The 19,016-nt window shown below is 45.9% G+C and overlaps 1 protein-coding gene across 1 annotated transcript in view; it reads left to right on the forward strand.

Moving 5' to 3' along the window:
* Positions 1–19,016, forward strand: part of LOC104984233 (protein-cysteine N-palmitoyltransferase HHAT-like) — a 298,539-nt gene that overhangs the window by 180,869 nt on the left and 98,654 nt on the right. Inside the window, exon 8 of the mRNA XM_010833889.1 lies at positions 18,769–18,970. Within this exon, the coding sequence (XP_010832191.1) occupies positions 18,769–18,970 (202 nt within the window). The remainder of the gene's footprint in view (positions 1–18,768; positions 18,971–19,016) is intronic.

Consider the following 19,016-nt stretch of genomic DNA (forward strand, 5'->3'; position numbering starts at 1 on the left):
AAAATAAAGTCAGCCACTGTTTCCACTGTTTCCCCATCTATCTGCCATGAAGTGATGGGACCGGATGCCATGATCTTAGTTTTCTGAATGTTAAGCTTTAAGCCAACTTTTTCATTCTTCTCTTTCACTTTCATCAAGAGGCTCTTTAGTTCTTCTTCACTTTGTGCCATAAGGAAAACAATAGAATGTGAGCTTTTTCACCTTTCCAATTTGCTTCAAAGGCCGAACGACCATAGCATGGTCTACATTGACTTCTTTGGCAACTTCTGTAGTTGTAAGAGGATCAACTTCAGTGATTACTCTCAATTGGTCATTGTCAACTTCCGATGGCCAACCACTGTGCTCCTCATCTTCAAGGCTCTCATCTCCTTTACAAAACTTCTTGAACCACCACTGCACTATAGGTTCTTTAGCAGTTCCTGGGGCAAATGTGTTGTTGATGTTGCGAGTTGTCTCTGCTTCTTTGCAATCCATTTTGAACTTGAGTAAGAAAATCACTTGAATTTGCTTTTGTGTAATATCATTTTTGTAATCTAAAATAAATATAAAATACACAGCAACTAATAAGTCATTACTGAAAAGTATAAAGCGATAAATGCACATTAAAATGATGTGCAACATTACCACATTTATTTAAGAGTATATTCCAATAGCAAACAGCAAAGTTCAACAATGTAAAACCGCAATTACTTTTGCACCAACATAATAGTAAGGGAAGGTGGGATTTAGAAGCCAGGGGAGGAGCCATGCTCTCAACCACTGCACTTTAAGGCCCCTCCTTATTTCACTGCCCCTGGATCAGGTGATTCTGCCTGTGGGGAGCATTTAGAGGGAATAAGGATGTCTCCTGGGCTTTTGGGGGTATACATATAAGTAACAGACTGGGTCTCAACACTTTGGCATTCAAGTGTACTAAAGAAAATGAAGCAATCAAAAATTTGCATAATTATAAGCATTTAAGAATAGCAGAAAAATTGTGTGGGAGGTCAGGGGTTGTCCTTTGGGTTTGGCAGCTGAATGATTTAATCTGGGAAGGAGCTGTAAAGTGAAGCTGGGGTGGCTGGGTGAGTGGAAGGCAGTTTCTGAGAGAGTGGGTGGGGAGGGTTCTTGAGCTCTGCAGAGAGGGACATCCAGGGAGTGCTTCTTCAAGGTCGCCTCCCGAGGGTGTCTGTGGCCAGTGATTCTGGAGACTGGTGGGGCAGCTGGGAGCATCTTCTCGCGCCTTCGGTAGTGCATGGCAGCCGCTGCACGACAGACCCAGCTCTCAGCAAAGGTGTGAAGGAGAGTTTGGTCTTGGTGCTTCTCTGTTGTTTTCCCTTAATCCTTCTTTCTTCTTTTCTTTGCTCTCACGTGGGTCTTCCCCTGTGCAAAGTCATTTCCCCAGCAGTACCCCTCACCAGAGCCCTCCTGTCCATTTCTCTTGCCTGTGACAAGTGTAGCAGAGTATCGTCTGTGTATTATCGTCTCTGTGTACCTGTTCTGTGTGGGGCTGGCTAGCTGACTGTGATAAATGAACCCACAGGCACTGAGAGTTTTGTTGATGAGCCAGTGAAGCCCCTCCCCCAGCTTCACATGAGCGCCTTGAGGTCTGGGGAGAGAGCCCCCTGAGAAGTTGCTGACACTTTGAGAATGAGGCAGAGTGAGAAGCCTGCAAAGAAGACTGAGCAACAATGGCTCTAGGGGTAAAAGGAAAACAGAGAGTGGTTTCATTGGAGCCAAGGGAGGAAAGAATGTGAGTAAGGAAGGTGAAAACATGGAAGGATGCTCGTGATAGATTAGGTCAACTGAGGAGTTTCCTGAAGTGGTCCATATGAGTATTTATAGAAAGATGTCAGAGAGGACACAGACAAAAAGGTCACTGGTGGTGGTTTCTGGATTTTTTATGTATCTCTTTCCAAATTTTCTATTATGAATATCAGTAAAATTATCAAAAGAGGAAAATGGAAGGCAAAAGCAATGCCAAATGTAACAGACAACTAAGAGAAAGATGTAAATATATCCATCGGCTTTGGCAGTCTGAAGGCTGTTAATGACCTTGACAGAAGTTGTCCCAATGGAACATGGAGGGACAGAAGTCCAATTGCTACCAGTTCAGGAACAGTTGGGAGGGGCGGGCTTGGAGACTGGGTGTAGACTGTTCTTTCAAGGATTTTGAAATACTTGACTGTGAAAAAAGGAGTTGGGATCAAAGGTGAAGAAGTAGACGTTGTGGGGTAAAAGAAAGGTGTTTATAAAATACAAAGGATTGGAATATGTCTTTGTGCTAAGGAGAGAACCAGTTCCATTAAGCTGATAAGGGTACAGGGTGACTGATGGAGCACGGTACCCTAGGAGGCAAAGGGATATAGAACCAAAGAGTAGAGTTAGCCTCAGTCATGGAAAGGGCATCTCTTCCACTGTGGATGAACGAATGGATAGGTACCAGCAGAGATCAGAGTGTATGTGGTTAGAATAGGGCACTCTTTTATGATGGTCCTGACTTTCTCAGGGACATGGTAGGTTCAGACTTTGGTATGAGATAAGGCTGGCTTAGAATAAATGTCACGATGGGCTTCATCATTACAGTAGGTTAGATGTAAGCTCATGAGGGCAGTTTTCTGTGGCACATTCCTGAATGCCTCCTCTGCTAATCATAGTACCTGGAATATAGTACATTTTGTTGTTGTTATTTACTAAGTTGTGTCCAACTCTTTTGCAACCCCATGGACTGTAGCCCACCAGGGTCCTCTGTCCCTGGGATTCTCCAGGCCATAATACTAGAGTGGGTAGCTGTTCCCTCCTCCAGGGGATCTTCCCAACCCAGGGATCTAACCCATGTCCTCTGCCTTGCAACTGGATTCTTTACCACTGTACCACCTGGGAAGTCCAATATGGTAAATACTTAGATAAGATTTGTTGATGCTGTGAATATATGGTTAGAAAAAGAATGTGGTATTCCCACTCAAGTTCTTCATGACTCAGGTCATTCCATAAAGGCAGTCTTTTCAGATATCACAGTCCCAGGGGGAACACAGACAAATGGGAAATTGCCTAGAGAAAGGGAAACTACAGTTTGGAACTGGGTATAAAAGAATGAATAAAGAAGCTGAGGATACATTGTGTCCAAAGTCAAGCCTTTGGAAAGAGATGAGAACCGTCCTCAGGTGTTGTGACAGACTGCCGGCTGAAGACTAGGTGCCCATGTTCCATATTGCTTCCGAGAGGAGAACCATGGTCAACAGTGAGAAGTAGAGAGAAGCACGCTCTCTCTTAAGTTGTCCTAAAAGGGTGGAAAAGACTGTCTCAAAAAGCCATGACTTCTTGGTCACTGAGAATGTTGAGGTGCAGGCTGGATGGTATCCCTCCGGTCTCCAAGGTCCTTTGTGCCAACAGAGGGGAGCATTCTGACCTCTAGACTCTGAGGTGTAATAATACATTTCTACCAGATTTATTGAGTAGGGGTGCATGGGATTTTTGTCATCTCGTGATTTGGACGCTTATCTAGCACTGTTATGCTTTGCAGCTGTGAAGATAATTTAGGTTGACAGAAATGACCCTGAGACACTAAAAAATGCTCAGGTGACGTCTAAATCAAATGAAGTACTGTAGAACGCCCTGAACCTAGTGATTGACACCCATTAGGGATTCAGTAGATAGTTAAGAAGTATTCGATTAAATACTATCTATCTTTTAAATGTTAAGCATACAGGTTATTTATACCTCATATCCATAGTTATCGTGGGGAAACTACTTGATCCGTTGAAAAGAGCATGCATTTTGGAAGCACATCTGAATCTCCTTACCGCTCCACCATTAGCTGTGTTTCTTTTCATGTTTCAGACAGCTCAGCGTGATCCCCTGTGCTTCTCACCAGTTGGTCCCTACTTAAGAAGGAGCCTGGGGAGCAAAATCCCATTCTGACTGCCTACATCTTTCTCCAGTGCTTGGGATGTGGCTGTTTCCCGGAATGGATGATCATGTTAATATCCAGTTCCATGGCGGACATCTTTGGATTTCTTAGGATTTTTTTGTATGAATGGTGGCATTTTTAATCTACAGAAGACTCTGGATTTTGTGACACACATTGGGCATCATCCTTAGACTCTCTCTGTAAGATGCCAGCTCTTAAAATCCTAACCTCTCAGTGTGCACCCAAGACTTCCTGCAATTACCATAGCGTCTTTTGAATAAGCAGCATTGTCTGGACGTCATCCGGGCAGCTCTCGCTGCATTAAGGGGAACGTGCTTGTGGGGCATAGTTTCCCGGCCGTGGGATGATATTCTTGTTTTGTTTCCGTAAGTGTTGCACTGGCGTGGCCTTGTTGGATACTGCTGCAGATTTATCGTCACTCATGCCTAGACCCAAACATTCTCAGTTTTCCTCCCAGTGGCCAAACTTAAAAGGCATCATGTCTGGTAAGGGATGGTGGGTCATAATCATGATAAATGAGAGGCAGTTGAAACAGTTCTGTCAGAGCTGATTTGTCAGAGTGCTGATTTCAGTCCAGTGAGGGAGCAGCCTCTTTATTACCACCAGCAACCATTTCTCTCTGATTCTTTTTAAAACAGCACTTCGGCTCCTGAGACCTTTATTTTTCTTCCTCCTGGAAACAGTCTCCAGTGGCAGTGTTTTTGATAGGGGTGCCTGTAGACCTGCTGGTATTTTCTCCTGTTTCTCTCCCTTTCTAGGCATTGGATCCCATCTATGGCCACCTCTGCTGAACATTTTTATTACCAATGGCTGCTACTTGTTAAGAAAATCCAGAGTGCATAGGTTCGCATTGACAAAGCAGATACACTGCGGGGTTGGGGGTGGCGGTGGTGGAAATTTGCTCTTAGGAGACGATTTGTCACCTTGAGTCAAGATTCACTGCAGGTTTCCTTCAGATAACGCTCTTCCTGTGCATTTTGCATTAATTCCTAAGTTAGCATCATGGCAGCAGAGCGGTGGGGAAGTGGCAAATTCAGAGCATAAGTTATTATTTTAGCTCTGCATCCTGAAAATCCATTAGAGAAGACAGATCTTTCTGTTTTAGCAGGGAACAGTAGCAAAATAGCACACTGTCGTAATTGGCTGTAACCTTTTGAGAAGATTCGTGCCTACGTCCCAAATGCTCCAAACTATAATACTCAGACCTCACCCCTAGCGGTCCCCTAGCCCTGGAACTTTTACCAGTTGTAAATCAAGGCCTAGATAAGAGACCCTCACCGAAACCTGTGACCCTGGCCTCCCCACCCACCTTCCACCCTCCTCTGTGCTCTGAGGCACTGTGTGTGTTTGAGTGTGCGCACATTCACTCATGTCCAACAGTGACCTCCTCACTATTTTCTTGTGGCCAAAATACACACTGGACTTGGAAGTGATATCCATGGCGGAGGAAGCGATTTTGTTAGCAAAGTTAAACCAAGCAATCTAGCCAAAGCCACGCTCCTGTGGGTCTCATGAACGCCCTTCCCTCCCATGCATCTAGTACTGGTGAGCGCGTCCAGGGTTTCATTTGAGGCTTTTAAAGTTAATATCACAAACCTTAAACCTCTCAATTTGGGTGCTTTGATATTAAAAACATTTAACACGCTGAAGTTTTGCTCTTTGGTTAAATCCCTTTTTTCTTCTGGGTACTTCCAGCAACTTCCTGGGGAAGCTGAAGTTGGTGTGTCCCACCTCTTGCTCCCCTCACTTAGGGGCACCTGTGGTTAGCATCTGTGATTCAGTTAGCATCTGTGACTGTGTAAATATCAACCTGTAAACCCCACAGCACTTTAAAGAAGAAAGTGGCAGAGGCAGACAGTGAACAATGACGTTTACTCTTGAGGCCACACTTTAAGCGGGAGAGTTCTCTTTTGTTTATAGAGAGTGACAAGGAAAAGAAGAAGGAAATGAATGAGTCAGAGAAATGAGGAGGATGAGGAAAAGAACAAGAAAAGAAGGCAGTTGATCTGGGTTTGTTAAGCACCTCCTGAGTTCACAGTTTAAGTTAGCCTCTGGGGGGAAAATAGAGAAATGCTGCAATTCTCTGATCAGTGTCTTGACTGTGAGATGGGGAGTCCCACGTACCCTCAGACCTGATGAAGCGGCTTAGAATTGGTAAGAAACAGCACATCAACTGGTCTGAAAGGAGTAACTCAGTCCCAGATGAACACCTGAATTTTGCAGAGATGAAGAATCATTGGCCACCCACATTCAGTGGGATCAGCTAGGGAGATTTTCCTTGAAGTGAATGCTGAACCCATTTTGAAAGATCAGATGGTGGAAAGAACAACCAGAGATCTTGTCTGATTGAGGGGTGGACTGGCATGGTTGTGGGGCTCAGACATGGGAAAGAGTGAAGTTCTTTAATTGGAGTGGAGAAGCTATTTTGGAGACACGTAAGATGGAGTTGATGGCATAGGAGGGAGTCAGCTGGAGATTGATGTTTAAAAGCCAGGCTGATGAGATTTAATTTAGGACCTGATGCAGTGGGAATCCACGGTAAGCAGGACCCCTTTGTCAGACTAGATGCTTCTGAGGACAAAGAATTGGCGTCTCCTTTGCCCGAACAGTTCACTTCTGCTTTTGCCTGTTGGCCAACCTGCCGTGTCACCACGGAAATGTAGAGTTTACACCTGTCAAGACTGTGGGCCTGCCTCCGTGGGGCCCTGTCCAGCACGGCTGCCTCAAAATCATCACACCACAAACCCAGAAGAATGGAACGCTTCAGCCTCCAGCCAGGCATTTCTTCAGCGCACTTGTGTTCAGAGCACGTTCTCCTGGAGACCCAAGGGCATTGTACCCGCACAGTCGTTTTTGAGTGGTTCTCGTTTGTTTCATAGTGAACCTCTTCCTAACCGCAGTTACAACTGAGTGAGAGGATTAGGACCAGCAGGGAGTGGGGGTGAGAGGCAGGGATCAGAAGGGAGCCTGGGGGAGACGCGGTCCAGTTGCTGATAAGAGGTGGCAATGTGGGCCCTGGGTTTGGGATCCGCTGATGGAGTAAAGGTTGAGAAGGGGGTTAGGAGCAGGGAAGGATGCACGCTCTCCTCTCAGCCCCCTCCCTTGGTGAAACAGGGAAGCACATGTACCTGCGTCCTACAGACATCCGAGTCTGCCCCTCGCAGACCGCTGGCTCATCTGAGTGTGCCCCTCGCAGACCGCTGGCTCTTTGTACCCTCCCTCTTTTAATCCGATAGTTGCTTTCAGCATCCTCTCAGGAGGAAGGTGGGAAGACAGGCAGGCAGCCAGGAAATCTTGGTGGTTATTAAACTGAGGCTTTGAGGACCTTTTTATTAGCGATGAGACTCAGCTCCACGGCACTAAAGAGTACAGACTCCCACTCTCTCTCCTCTGCTCAAACCTCCCAAGAATCTGTTTTATATGGTGTTTATTTGTAACCCAAAATACATGTGGGCCCAGGGGCCCTGGGGATTGCTGAGGCATCAGCATGCTCTCAAGCAAAGAGGGTCAGCAGCCCCAAGGGGGCAAGTAGTGCTCCCCTTCTGTGCTCCCCTCCCCTGGGCCTTCCCGTCCCTCATCTGTGACTAGAAGCTCGTTTTGAAGGATGGCGTCTTAAAGACTTGCTTGGTTTTTCAGTCTCTGACTGTCAGGACTGTGATATTGTGAAGACTCCTGCATCACTGAGACTCTAACTTGGAACATCAGTAAGTGTGTGCGTGCCCACTTAGTTGGTCTTGTCTGACTCTTTGCAACCCCATGGACTGTATGTAGCCTGCCACGCTCCTCTGTCCATGGGATTCTCCAGGCAAGAATACTAGAGTGGGTTGCCACTTCCTTCTCCAGGGGATCTTCCCGACCCAGGGATCGAACCCCCATCCTCATCGGCAGGCAGATTCTTTTAACAGTGTGCCGCCTGGACAGCCTTCTGGAACATTAGTAAGCAGCTTTAAATGGGTTGAATGAGTAACCTGCATAGTATTGATACTTTCTGGCCCTGCCCACCCAGCAGTCCCCCATGATAAGGAAAGGACCTGGTCACCTGACTCTTGTATCTGTAGAAAAGAGGGGACCAGAGTGGAGGGTCTGCAGTGATTAGAAGGTGAGACGTTGGTTAATGGACCAAGTTGCGGTAGAAGCTACTTTACTCTGACCCGCCCGCACAGCCTCTGCAGGCTCATCTGTAGCCAGTATCAGAGGTTTGGAGAACAGCTGGCTGTCCTCCGGGTTAAGCTTATTCAACAGAGCTGCATGCATGTTGAATCCATAACTTTTGAAGGGAAACGGAATATGCCCCTTCCCCCAAAGATGCCACTTTGGCACGTGGATTATTCTGAGCCGAAGGCAATCAAGATCCAGCTGACTCAGGAACAACGTTTCCCTCTAACTTAGCTATCTGAAAGAATTTGGGTAGGGGGCTTATACCAGAAAAAGAGCTATTACCAGAGAGAACGTATTTATCTGAAAGACCATCTGCAGGGCAGGGCAAGGTTCTAATTGCCCTAACATCTGCTCTTCTGGTCCTCCTGTGAATTCCCTTCCTGCACCTGGAAGCCCCAGACCCCATCCCATTCCTCAGATTAGGGCATTCCTTGACTCTGATTGTCTTGTGGACTCCCTGACATATGTAATGAAATTTGTTTTTCTTATTAATCTGCGTTATGTCACTCTTACTGTTAAAGAACATAGACGAGCAGGAGAAAAAATTTTCCTCCCTTAGAGCTTCATCCCCTTAGCACTAAGTGACCTGGTTCTAATGAAGGCATAGTTAAGGCTAATGGTTTTAAGTGAAAAGCATCCCTGAGCAAGCAAGCCCAGGGGTCTTGCTCTCTTCATGTGGTTATGAAGAATATAGGGATGCTAATCATTATGATAATGGCATCTTGTTTTTTCCTGAATGCAAGTGTGCATACTTCCATTTATAGGAGTGTTACAGTCTCCAGATTCCTTCAATTCAGTTCAGTCTCTCAGTCGTGTCTGACACTTTGCGATCCCATGAATCGCAGCACATCAGGCCTCCCTGTCCATCACCAACTCCCGGAGTTCACCCAAATTCATGTGCATCGAATCAGTGATGCCATCCAGCCATCTCATCCTCTGTCATCCCCTTCTCCTCCTACCCCTAATCCCTCCCAGCATCAGGGTCTTTTCCAATAAGTCAACTCTTCACATGGGGTGGCCAAAGTATTGGAGTTTCAGCCTCAGTATCAGTCCTTCCAATGAACACCCAGGATTGGTCTCCTTTAGGATGAACTGGTTGGATCTCCTTGCAGTCCAAGGGACTCTCAAGAGTCTTCTCCAACACCACAGTTCAAAAGCATCAATTCTTTGGTGCTCAGCTTCCTTCACAGTCCAACTCTCACATCCATACATGACCACTGGAAAAACCATAACCTTGACTAGACAGACCTTTGTTGGCAAAGTAATGTCTCTGCTTTTGAATATGCTATCTAGGTTGATCATAACTTTCCTTCCAAGAAGTAAGCATCTTTTAATTTCATGGCTGCAATCACCATCTGCAGTGATTTTGGAGCCCAACAAAATAAAGTCTGACACTGTTTCCACTGTTTCCCCACCTATTTCCCATGAAGTGACGGGACCAGATGCCATGATCTTTGTTTTCTGAATGTTGAGCTTTAAGCCAACTTTTTCACTCTCCTCTTTCACTTTCATCAAGAGGCTTTTTAGTTCCTCTTCACTTTCTGCCATAAGGGCGGTGTCATCTGCATATCTGAGGTTATTGATATTTCTCCCAGCAGTCTTGATTCCAGCTTGTGCTTCCTCCAGCCCAGCGTTTCTCATGATGTACTCTGCATAGAAGTTAAATAAGCAGGGTGACAGTATACAGCCTTGATGTACTCCTTTTCCTATTTGGAACCAGTCTGTTGTTCCATGTCCAGTTCTAACTGTTGCTTCCTGACCTGCATATAGGTTTCTCAAGAGGCAGGTCAGGTGGTCTTGTATTCCCATCTCTTTCAGAATTTTCCACAGTTTATTGTGATCCACACAGTCAAAGGCTTTGGCATAGTCAATAAAGCAGAAATAGATGTATTTCTGAAACTCTCTTGCTTTTTCCATGATCCAGCGGATGTTGGCAATTTGATCTCTGGTTCCTCTGCCTTTTCTAAAACCAGCTTGAACTTCTGGAAGTTCACAGTTCACGTATTGCGGAAGGCTGGCTTGGAGAATTTTGAGCATTACTTTACTACCCTGTGAGATGAGTGCAATTATGTGGTAGTTTGAGCATTCTTTGGCATTGCCTTTCTTTGGGATTGGAATGAAAACTGACCTTTTCCAGTCCTGTGGCCACTGCTGAGTTTTCCAAATTTGCTGGCATATTGAGTGCAGCACTTTCACAGCATCGTCTTTCAGGATTTGAAATAGCTCAACTGGAATTCCATTGCCTCCACTAGCTTTGTTCGAAGTGATACTTCCTAAGGCTCACTTGACTTCACATTCCAGTATGCCTGGCTCTTGGTGAGTGATCACACCATCGTGATTATCTGGGTCTTGCAGATCTTTTTTGTATAGTTCTTCTGTGTGTTCTTGCCATCTCTTCTTAATATCTTCTGCTTCTGTTAGGTCCATACCACTTCTGTCCTTTCTCGAGCCCATCTTTGCATGAAATGTTCCCTTGGTATCTCTAATTTTATTGAAGAGATCTCTAGTCTTTTGCATTCTGTTGTTTTCCTCTATTTCTTTGCATTGGTCGCTGAGGAAGGCTTTCTTATCTCTCCTTGTTATTCTTTGGAACTCTGCATTCAAATGGAAATATCTTTCCTTTTCTCCTTTGCTTTTGGCTTCTTTTTTTTCACAGCTGTTTGTAAGGCCTCCCCAGACAGAGATTTTGCTTTTTTGCATTGCTTTTCCATGGGCATGATCTTGATCCCTGTCTCCTGTACAGTGTCACGAACCTCAGTCCATAGTTCATCAGGCACTCTATCAGATCTAGTCCCTTAAATGTATTTCTCACTTCCACTGTATAATCATAAGGGATTTGATTTAGGTCATACCTGAATGGTCTAGTGGTTTTTCCCTACTTTCTTCAGTTTAGTCTTCAATTTTTTTTTTCAATTTAAGTCTGAATTTGGCAATAAGGAGTTCGTGATCTGAGCCACAGTCAGCTTCCGGTCTTATTTTTGCTGACTGTATAGAGCTTCTCCATCTTTGGCTGCAAAGAATATAATCAGTCTGATTTCGGTATTGACCATCTGGTGATGATTCCTTACCCCACATGTATTGTATCAGCTGATCTTTACAGCAGTTCATACTTGAAGGTGATTTTAGCCCTCCCAGTATAAGTTCAATGTACAGACTTAAACAAAGGCTTACTGACAAGGTCACGGGTACAGGGACTGGTAAGTGGCAGAGGAGGACCAAGGCCATGTCTCTGGCTTCCAAGCGCTGCCTTCCTGCTTGTCCGGTGCTTTGCTGCTGTTGCTGCTTGGGCGTGGTCTAGCGGGGTAAGGACAGCAGGGCTGAGGCTTTCATGATCTTTCAGCCTTTTCTGCAGAGGGGAAGATAGAGTTTTGGAGGAGCTAGAGTTTGGGTTTTGGTTTATGAGGGAAGAGTTGAATCTTTCTCTAGGATGGAGGTTATAGGCTTGGGTTCATCAGCACAGTACTTCAATCCCCTGATCTACTGGCTTTGTGGAATGAAAAGGTTAATTTTTTTTTTTTTTTAAGGGTGTTGGCATCTAATGACATGAACCTAGAAGTTTAAACGTAGACTGAATATATTCATGCATTCATGCTCAGTCATGCAATTATGTCTGACTCTTTGCGACCCCATGGATTGTAACCACCAGGCTCCTCTGTCTATAGGATTCTCCAGGCAAAAATACTGGCGTGGGTTGCCATTTCCTCTTCCAAGGGATCTTCCTGACCCAGGGATCGAACTCACATCTCCTGCATTGGCAGGTGGATTCTTCACCACTGTGCTGACTAAATATAGCTGGACTTTAATCTCTGTTTTATAAATTTCACGGTATTCTGTTGCAAAATAGGACATAGCATTTTTAAATAGGCAGCTTTTCAGAGTTGCATGTGAAACTTTCATCTTTCAGTAAAGATGTTGGCAATTAGCTCAGCTCAAATGTGCCCTCTGCTTTGAAAGTGACCTCTCTTTTAGCCTTCTGGAGAGGCTAAGGTTTGCAGTTGCCTGTTAACCAACTGCTGTACTATGCTTGGTCACTCGGTTGTGTCCGACTCTTTGCGGCCCCATGGACTGTAGCCTGCCAGGCTCCTCTCCCCATGGGGATTCTCCAGGCAAGAATACTGGAGTGGGTTGCTATGCCCTTCTTCAGGGGTAGCAGCTCTAAACAACACAAATTTATTGTCTTGCAGCCCTGGAGGTCAGAAATCTGAGATGGGTCTATACCAGAGGGCTATAATCAAGATGTGGCTGAGCTGCGTTCCTTGTGGAGTCTTTAGGGAAGAATTTCTGTGTTTCCTTGCCTTTTCTAGTTTTGCTAGCTTTTACTTATTAAAATTCCATTACGATGTTTACTGGGTAGAAAGATATTAAAAGCGGATTATGTTTTCTGCGTGTATCTTCCTTTGAAAACTTTTAATAATAAGTATATACCTCCCTTTGTGAAAACTAAACACCAGTCCTTTGTCCACCAGCTAGAGGATGAGGCTTTGACTGGTGGGTCATCACAGGCTTTGGCTGATGGAGAACTCAGATGTAGGCCGAGGCCAAAGCTAGAGACAGGCTCGAGTCACGGGAGCCACTGCCCCTGAGAGCTAGGTTGAGGGCACCTCTGCAGAGAACTCTAATCCGGAACTCGGGGGAAGCCCAAGTGAACTCAGGTGAACCAAAGGTGAGGTCACCTTCCTGCCAATGCAGTGCAGCCACACGTCTTGCCCTTCCCAGCTACTGAAGGCTCTGGCCTTTAAAGGGCCAGTCATTGCAGGTTTTTACATCTCTTGAGGTTGGAACAGCTTTGGGGGCTGCGTGACTGTGACTTTAATGGGGGAAGGAGAATTACAGAGTGTGGTGAGACGGCAGGGTCCTCGGGGGTCTGTGTTCCTTAGGAATGGGTGTCTTCTGAAGTCTCTGCCAGTAAGAGGGGCAAGTCCTTATAACCCTTCCGTGCTTGCTAACTGCTCACAGTGTGTCTGTGCGGTGGTGACAGTCTATCAGAAGTGTAAAAAGCTATTGGAGACTGTGGAAAGTGATGAAAATTAGTGTTAGATATATAAATACTGTTGATGGTAGCTAATTATAGCACATGTGGGCATGCACATATATACTCACACAAATTGAAAACTGCCTAAACGAAATTTAGTTTAGTTGAAATGACCATCATAATAGAAGAGACATCTTCTGATGAATAACTGTTCAATTCAGTGGTACAAACAGTAGGTTCTCTGGGTTAGAGACTGAGAATATTTAACAGAGACTTTATAGAGGAGTTGGGAAACCAGAGAGGGTGGAGGGGGTGAAAATGGTGTGCTCAGAGGCACAGAAGTGTGAAGGCCCCATTTGTTCAGGATTTCAGGACTAGTGGGAAATAGGGTGGAAAGATAAAGCAGAGCTGGAATAGAATGTCAACCACTGCCTGCCCCATCCCAGCCAAGAAATAGATAATTGAAGATGGGAAGTCAGCAAGCCCACCTCGGCTCAGTCCGCAGGGCAGAGAAAACTAAGCTTTTCTGTGTCTTGGGTGCCTCATCCCCTTATCTTGCTGGGGTCTGGAGTTCATGGCAAAGGGTTTGACAATAACTTGGCAAGCTGGGAAGCTGTTGGGTAAGTCCTGGGACAAAAGTGTTGTGATTTTAAGAATAATGCTTTACCATGTGGATTCTCACCACCCCTGTCCCAACTGTCAGACACATTCTTGAGTTTTTCCTAGTGATTATGAAGGAAGCAGCTATTTTGTTTCCCCTTCAGATACATCTACTAGTTAGCAACAATCCCCAGGTATCAACCTCTTATGCCCAACTTCTTAACACGGTCAGACTTCTGCAGGAAGCCCATCTAGATAGGGTATGGTCTCTGCTTGTGGGGCAGAAGGAAACTGTTTAGTCTATTTAACATTTTATTTGTATTTTGGCTGCCCTGGGTCTTGTGGTGAGCTGGGGCACTCTGCAGTTGCAACGTGCAGGCTTCTCACCGCAGTGGTTTCTCTGGTTGCGGAGCAGGCCCCATAGATGTGGTACACAGGCTTAGTTGCTCCTCGGCATATGGAATCAAATCCTCGTCCCCTCCTCTGGCAGGCATATTCCTAACTGCTGGACCACCAGGGAAGTCCCTATTTAGTCTGTTTAAAACTTGAACTGTGTCTTTCTGGCCCAGAGCTCCTTGGCCTAAGTGTTAGTCGCTTAGTCGTGTCCAATTCTTTGCAAACCCTTGGACTGTAACCCACCAGGTTCCTCTATCCAATTCCCTTTGCCAAGGTTTCTTCCTGACCCAGGGAGCGAACCTGGGTCTCCTGCATTGCAGGCAGGTTCTTTACCTTTGGAGCCACCAGGGAAGAAGCCCTACTTGGCCTAACTTCTAAGTCACTTCAGTCGTGTCTGACTCTGTGCGACCCCATAGACGGCAGCCCACTAGGCTCCCCCGTCCCTGGGATTCTCAAGGCAAGAACACTGGAATGGGTTGCCATTTCCTTCTCCAATGCATGAAAGTGAAAAGTGAAAGTGAAGTCGCTCAAATGCCTTTGTAATTCATGAGCACCTTCTCCCCAGTAAGATTCCTTTTTATACAGAGGATGTTTCTTCAGTTAATAAAATACTGGTGGATGTTTCTGTGGAGACTGCTTTGCAGATGTGGTTGAACAAGAGGAACATATCACCAAAAAATGCTCTCACTGTGGTCAACAGCTTCATAGAACACAGACCTGGGGGATTCTGAAACTAGATTTTACCTCTTCTGCATAAAATAGGTCTGGTCATCAGTTCTTCACGAAGTTGTTGTAACGATTAGAAACAGGATACATAAAAACACCTGAAACTCAGTAGAGAGTAGACATTGTAAATAACGTCTACATTTTATATCAGTTCCTCGTCCTGAGTGGGCTTTTGCCATGTTGCATTGATTCTGTTTGAGATGGTTTTTAATTAGGAAGGTGGCGCAGTTGATGGCAACCACCCCAGGCAACGTTCTCTGCAAGCAGTGACCCCACGAAGCCAGCAGGCAGGGGCAGGGGGCAGGCCTTGTGCAGACTCAATCTCCCACAGTTGCTGACAGAAGAAAAAAAAAAATCTTTTTAGTTTTGCTTTGCTGAGAAGGTGGTGCTGAATGCTCTCTTCCACTGGGAACTCAGTTTCAGTGTGCAGCAGATCTCAGTAAGTGGGGTCACACCGCTGCTTTTCTAAAAGGAGACGCGTTTCTGTTTTTATTAATCATGGAACTGACACGAGCCTGGCGGGATTTGTAAAAGGAAACAGGTTCATGTTCCTTCTTGCGGTATCCATTGCCTCCTAGAAATTAAGAGAGAGGAAGGGAGTTTTTTGTTTTTCTAGTCGGAAGACCATACACTCTTCTGGTTTAAAACAAGCAACCTCATGTCGTTGGAGACCTGCCATTTGTGAGTTTCTGGAATAAAAGGAATTCTCAGATTTTTGTCGGCTGTCATTATTGAAGGAAAGTAGCAAAGCCATGATGCCAAGAGATGCCTAAAATAGCTGTGCATGTAATTATGGGACTAGATGCTTCCTCGTCACAAGCTTGGAATTCAGTTCTTTTTGGAGTTGAATCTAATATTAAAGACCATTGATGTGGATGGACAAGAAGAGGTTTTTATTCTATACTGAGGTTTTCTAATACATATTCAGTTCAGTTGCTCAGTCGTGTCCGACTCTTTGCGACCCCATGGACTACAGCACGCCAGGCCTCCCTGTCCGTCGCCAACTCCCGGAGTTTACTCAGACTCATGTCCATTGAGTTGATGATGCCATCCTACCATCTCATCCTCTGTTGTTTCCTTCTTCTCCTGCCCCCAATCCCTCCCAGCATCAGGGTCTTTTCCAATGAGTCAGTTCTTTGCATCAGGTGGCCAAAGTATTGGAGTTTCAGCTTCAACCTCAGTCCTTCCAATGAACACCCAGGATTGATCTGCTTTATGATGGACTAGTTGGATTTCCTTGCAGTCTAAGGGACTCTCAAGAGTCTTCTCCAACACCACAGTTCAAAAGCATCAATTCTTTGGCACTCAGCTTTCTTTACAGTCCAGCTCTCACAGTGCAGCTCATTTTTATATAGTGAGATACAACAATAATCTCAACATAAAACCAGTGTTGGGTGACAAGAGTATTAGGATTGGAATGAACTTGTTTTATAAAAACTATTATCTGCAAAATTTCTGTAAACAGCAGTTACTCCTTATCCTTTTGAACTTGGTTTGACCACTCCATTTTTTTTTAACATGCAACCTTCTTACACACACAACTGATTGTATGATGTGAAGGAGCAGTGAGCAGCATGTGAGCAGAAGGAGCAGCATAGAGCACCATGATGGAGCAGTGATTATCTTTTTGCAAGTTGGAGGTTGCAGAGATTTGTGGTCCATTTTTTTTTTGCCTGTTGAGTGTTCTGCAGCAATAACCAAGTAGCCTCTAGGGGGCAGCGTAAGGCCAGTTAAAACCCCTGTGCCTGGGGCTGTTGGTGGGGTTTTCTGACTGTCCAGCCTTTCTTGGTCCATGAAGCAGCATCCCTGCTTCTCCTGGCCAAACTCACTCACTCTCTAGACCTTGCCAAGGTAGGGATCTTTACCATTAAGCCTCTAATACCCTGCTTGCCTCCACTCATCCTGTTCTTTTCCGTACTCTTAAGCTCCCCTGGTCTTCTTTGTACCATATGATACAGCAAACAAGTCCCACGTCAGCTTAATGATAGAATTGGTTTGCTGTCGTTTCACAACCAGCTGTACGTGTCCTTTGGGCAGGAGCAACCTGGTATGTCTTTGTGTGTCTCATAATACCAGGAATGCCCTGGAAGGCTAAATAAATCCTTGGCCACAGCTGGATTATTCCTTAGTCTGTAGTGAGTGCTTGGTGCTGACTTGATTGTTGAGATGGTCTTGTTTCTGTGCAAGAGAAAGTATTTTCTTCGCTTCACTTGTTTCTGAAATGCGTGCATTCTCACGTGCTTTCTGGTTTGTTTCAGATTGAGATGCAAGATAGGAGGGCTTTCAAAATAAGCCCAGGGGTGCAATGGAAAACACGGATGCTCGGTGCCAGAGATGCATATTTGCATCTAGGTTCTTCCTATTCTCAGCCCCAGTTTTTCTCACCCCAAAAGTGGGGCTGTCGAAGCTGATAATTTACCATCTGACCTGGAGCACCTTTGAGAGTGAAGGAGGACATTTAAAAATATTGATAGTCACATAGTCGTTGTTGTTCAGTCGCTCTGTCGTGTCCGACTCTTTGCAACCCCGTGGACTGCAGCATGCCAGGCTTCCCTGTACTTCACCATCTCCCGGAGCTTGCTCAAACTCATGTCCGTTGAGTCGGTGATGCCATCCGACCATCTCATCCTCTTTCATTCCCTTCTCCTCCTGCCCTCAATCTTTCACAGCATCAGGGTCATTTCTGATGTCAGCTCTTTGTATCAGGTGGCCAAAGGATTGGAGCTTCAACTTCAGCATCAGTCCTTCCAATGAATATCCAGGACTTAGTTCCTTTAGGATGGACTGGTTGGATCTCCTTGCAGTCCAAAGGACTCTTAAGAGTCTTCCCCAGCACCACAGTTTGAAGGCACCATAGTCCTTGGAAGTATTTATTGACTGGGGAATGCTTTTTATATTGTATCTTTTGGCTTGCCTATGAAAGTGTTCTATTTAAAAATTATTTTCAAAATAACATTTCCAACAAAATATTAAAATAATGAATAGGACAGCCTGTCAGTGGGTTCAGTGGATTGGCATGCTAGAACAGCATATGGTGTTTCAAAGAATCAGGTCGAGTGATCCATGTAAAGTGCCTAGTGCCATGCTTGGGACGCATGGTGTGTTTAGGAAATGAGAATTTCCTTTTCCTTTATGGAATAAGGTTGGACAAAGAAGCACTGACAGCAATAAACAAAGACCGATAGGCTTTTTAAAGAGACCCCTGCAAGGAGGGTGTTCTTCTAGCTCTCCAGATCCTGACAACACAATGTGAGTTTTGTCCAGCTCTAGCAGGAAAATACTGATTGAAGAACACGGTTCTGCTTGTATGTGGTCAGACAGCTGTCTCAGCAGTAGAGCACTTACCCTAGCGGGGGCTCTGCCTTTCGGGTGATAATTTGGCTGCCCTGTGAGCACAGAGCTCTTCTCCTCACTTGTGAGTTTGTCACTACTTCTGGGCAACTTGCCTGGAAAGCTGGAGGATCCAGCCTGCCAAGGCTACCCCTCTTCTGCAGAAGCCATCCTGCCGTTTAGGGGCCTGAACTCAGCAATTGTGCTTAAATACTGGGTTTACCTGAAACTTGATAGTTTGAGCTGTAAAATACATACCTACCGTTAAGGCTGGTATCCCCCACTCAGTTGTGTCTGACTCTTTGCAACCCCATGAACCGCAGCCCACCAGGTGCCTCTGTCCGTGGGATTCTCCAAGCAAGAATACTAGAGTGGGTTGCTATGCCCGCCTCCAGGGGATCTTCCCGACCTAGGGATCGAACCTGTGTCTCTTACGTCTCCCTGCATTGGCAGGGGGATTCTTTACCACTAGTGCCACCTGGGAATCCCCCAGAGGCTTCTGTGCTTGCCACCTCCCGTGTGACAGAGCGTTCAGGGAGTGCCCCGTGGCCGCCTGGACGTGGGGAAGGGTCTGCACATGGTGAATAGCGATGTGTGGCAGGAGAATCAGGCAGGGAGTGGGTGGCGTTGGGGGCCAGCGCTCCGCAGGGCTCCTCATGGCCTCTTCTTTCTCCAGGTACGTGTACATCCCAGCGGGCGGGTCACAGCATGGCCTGCTGGGGGCCCTCTTCTCCACTGCAATGACGTTCGCGTTTGTGAGCTTCTGGCACGGCGGGAACGACTACCTGTGGTGCTGGGCCACCCTCAACTGGCTGGGGGTCACCGTGGAGAATGGCGTCCAGAAGCTCGTGCAGAGGCCGCACGTCCAGCACAGCTTGGTGAGCAGGTCCTGGCTTGTGCGGCAGGGGCAGCCAAGCTGGGTGG

Source organism: Bison bison, unplaced genomic scaffold (assembly GCF_000754665.1).
Source record: "Bison bison bison isolate TAMUID 2011002044 unplaced genomic scaffold, Bison_UMD1.0 scf7180017863955, whole genome shotgun sequence".
Taxonomy (NCBI): domain Eukaryota; kingdom Metazoa; phylum Chordata; class Mammalia; order Artiodactyla; family Bovidae; genus Bison; species Bison bison.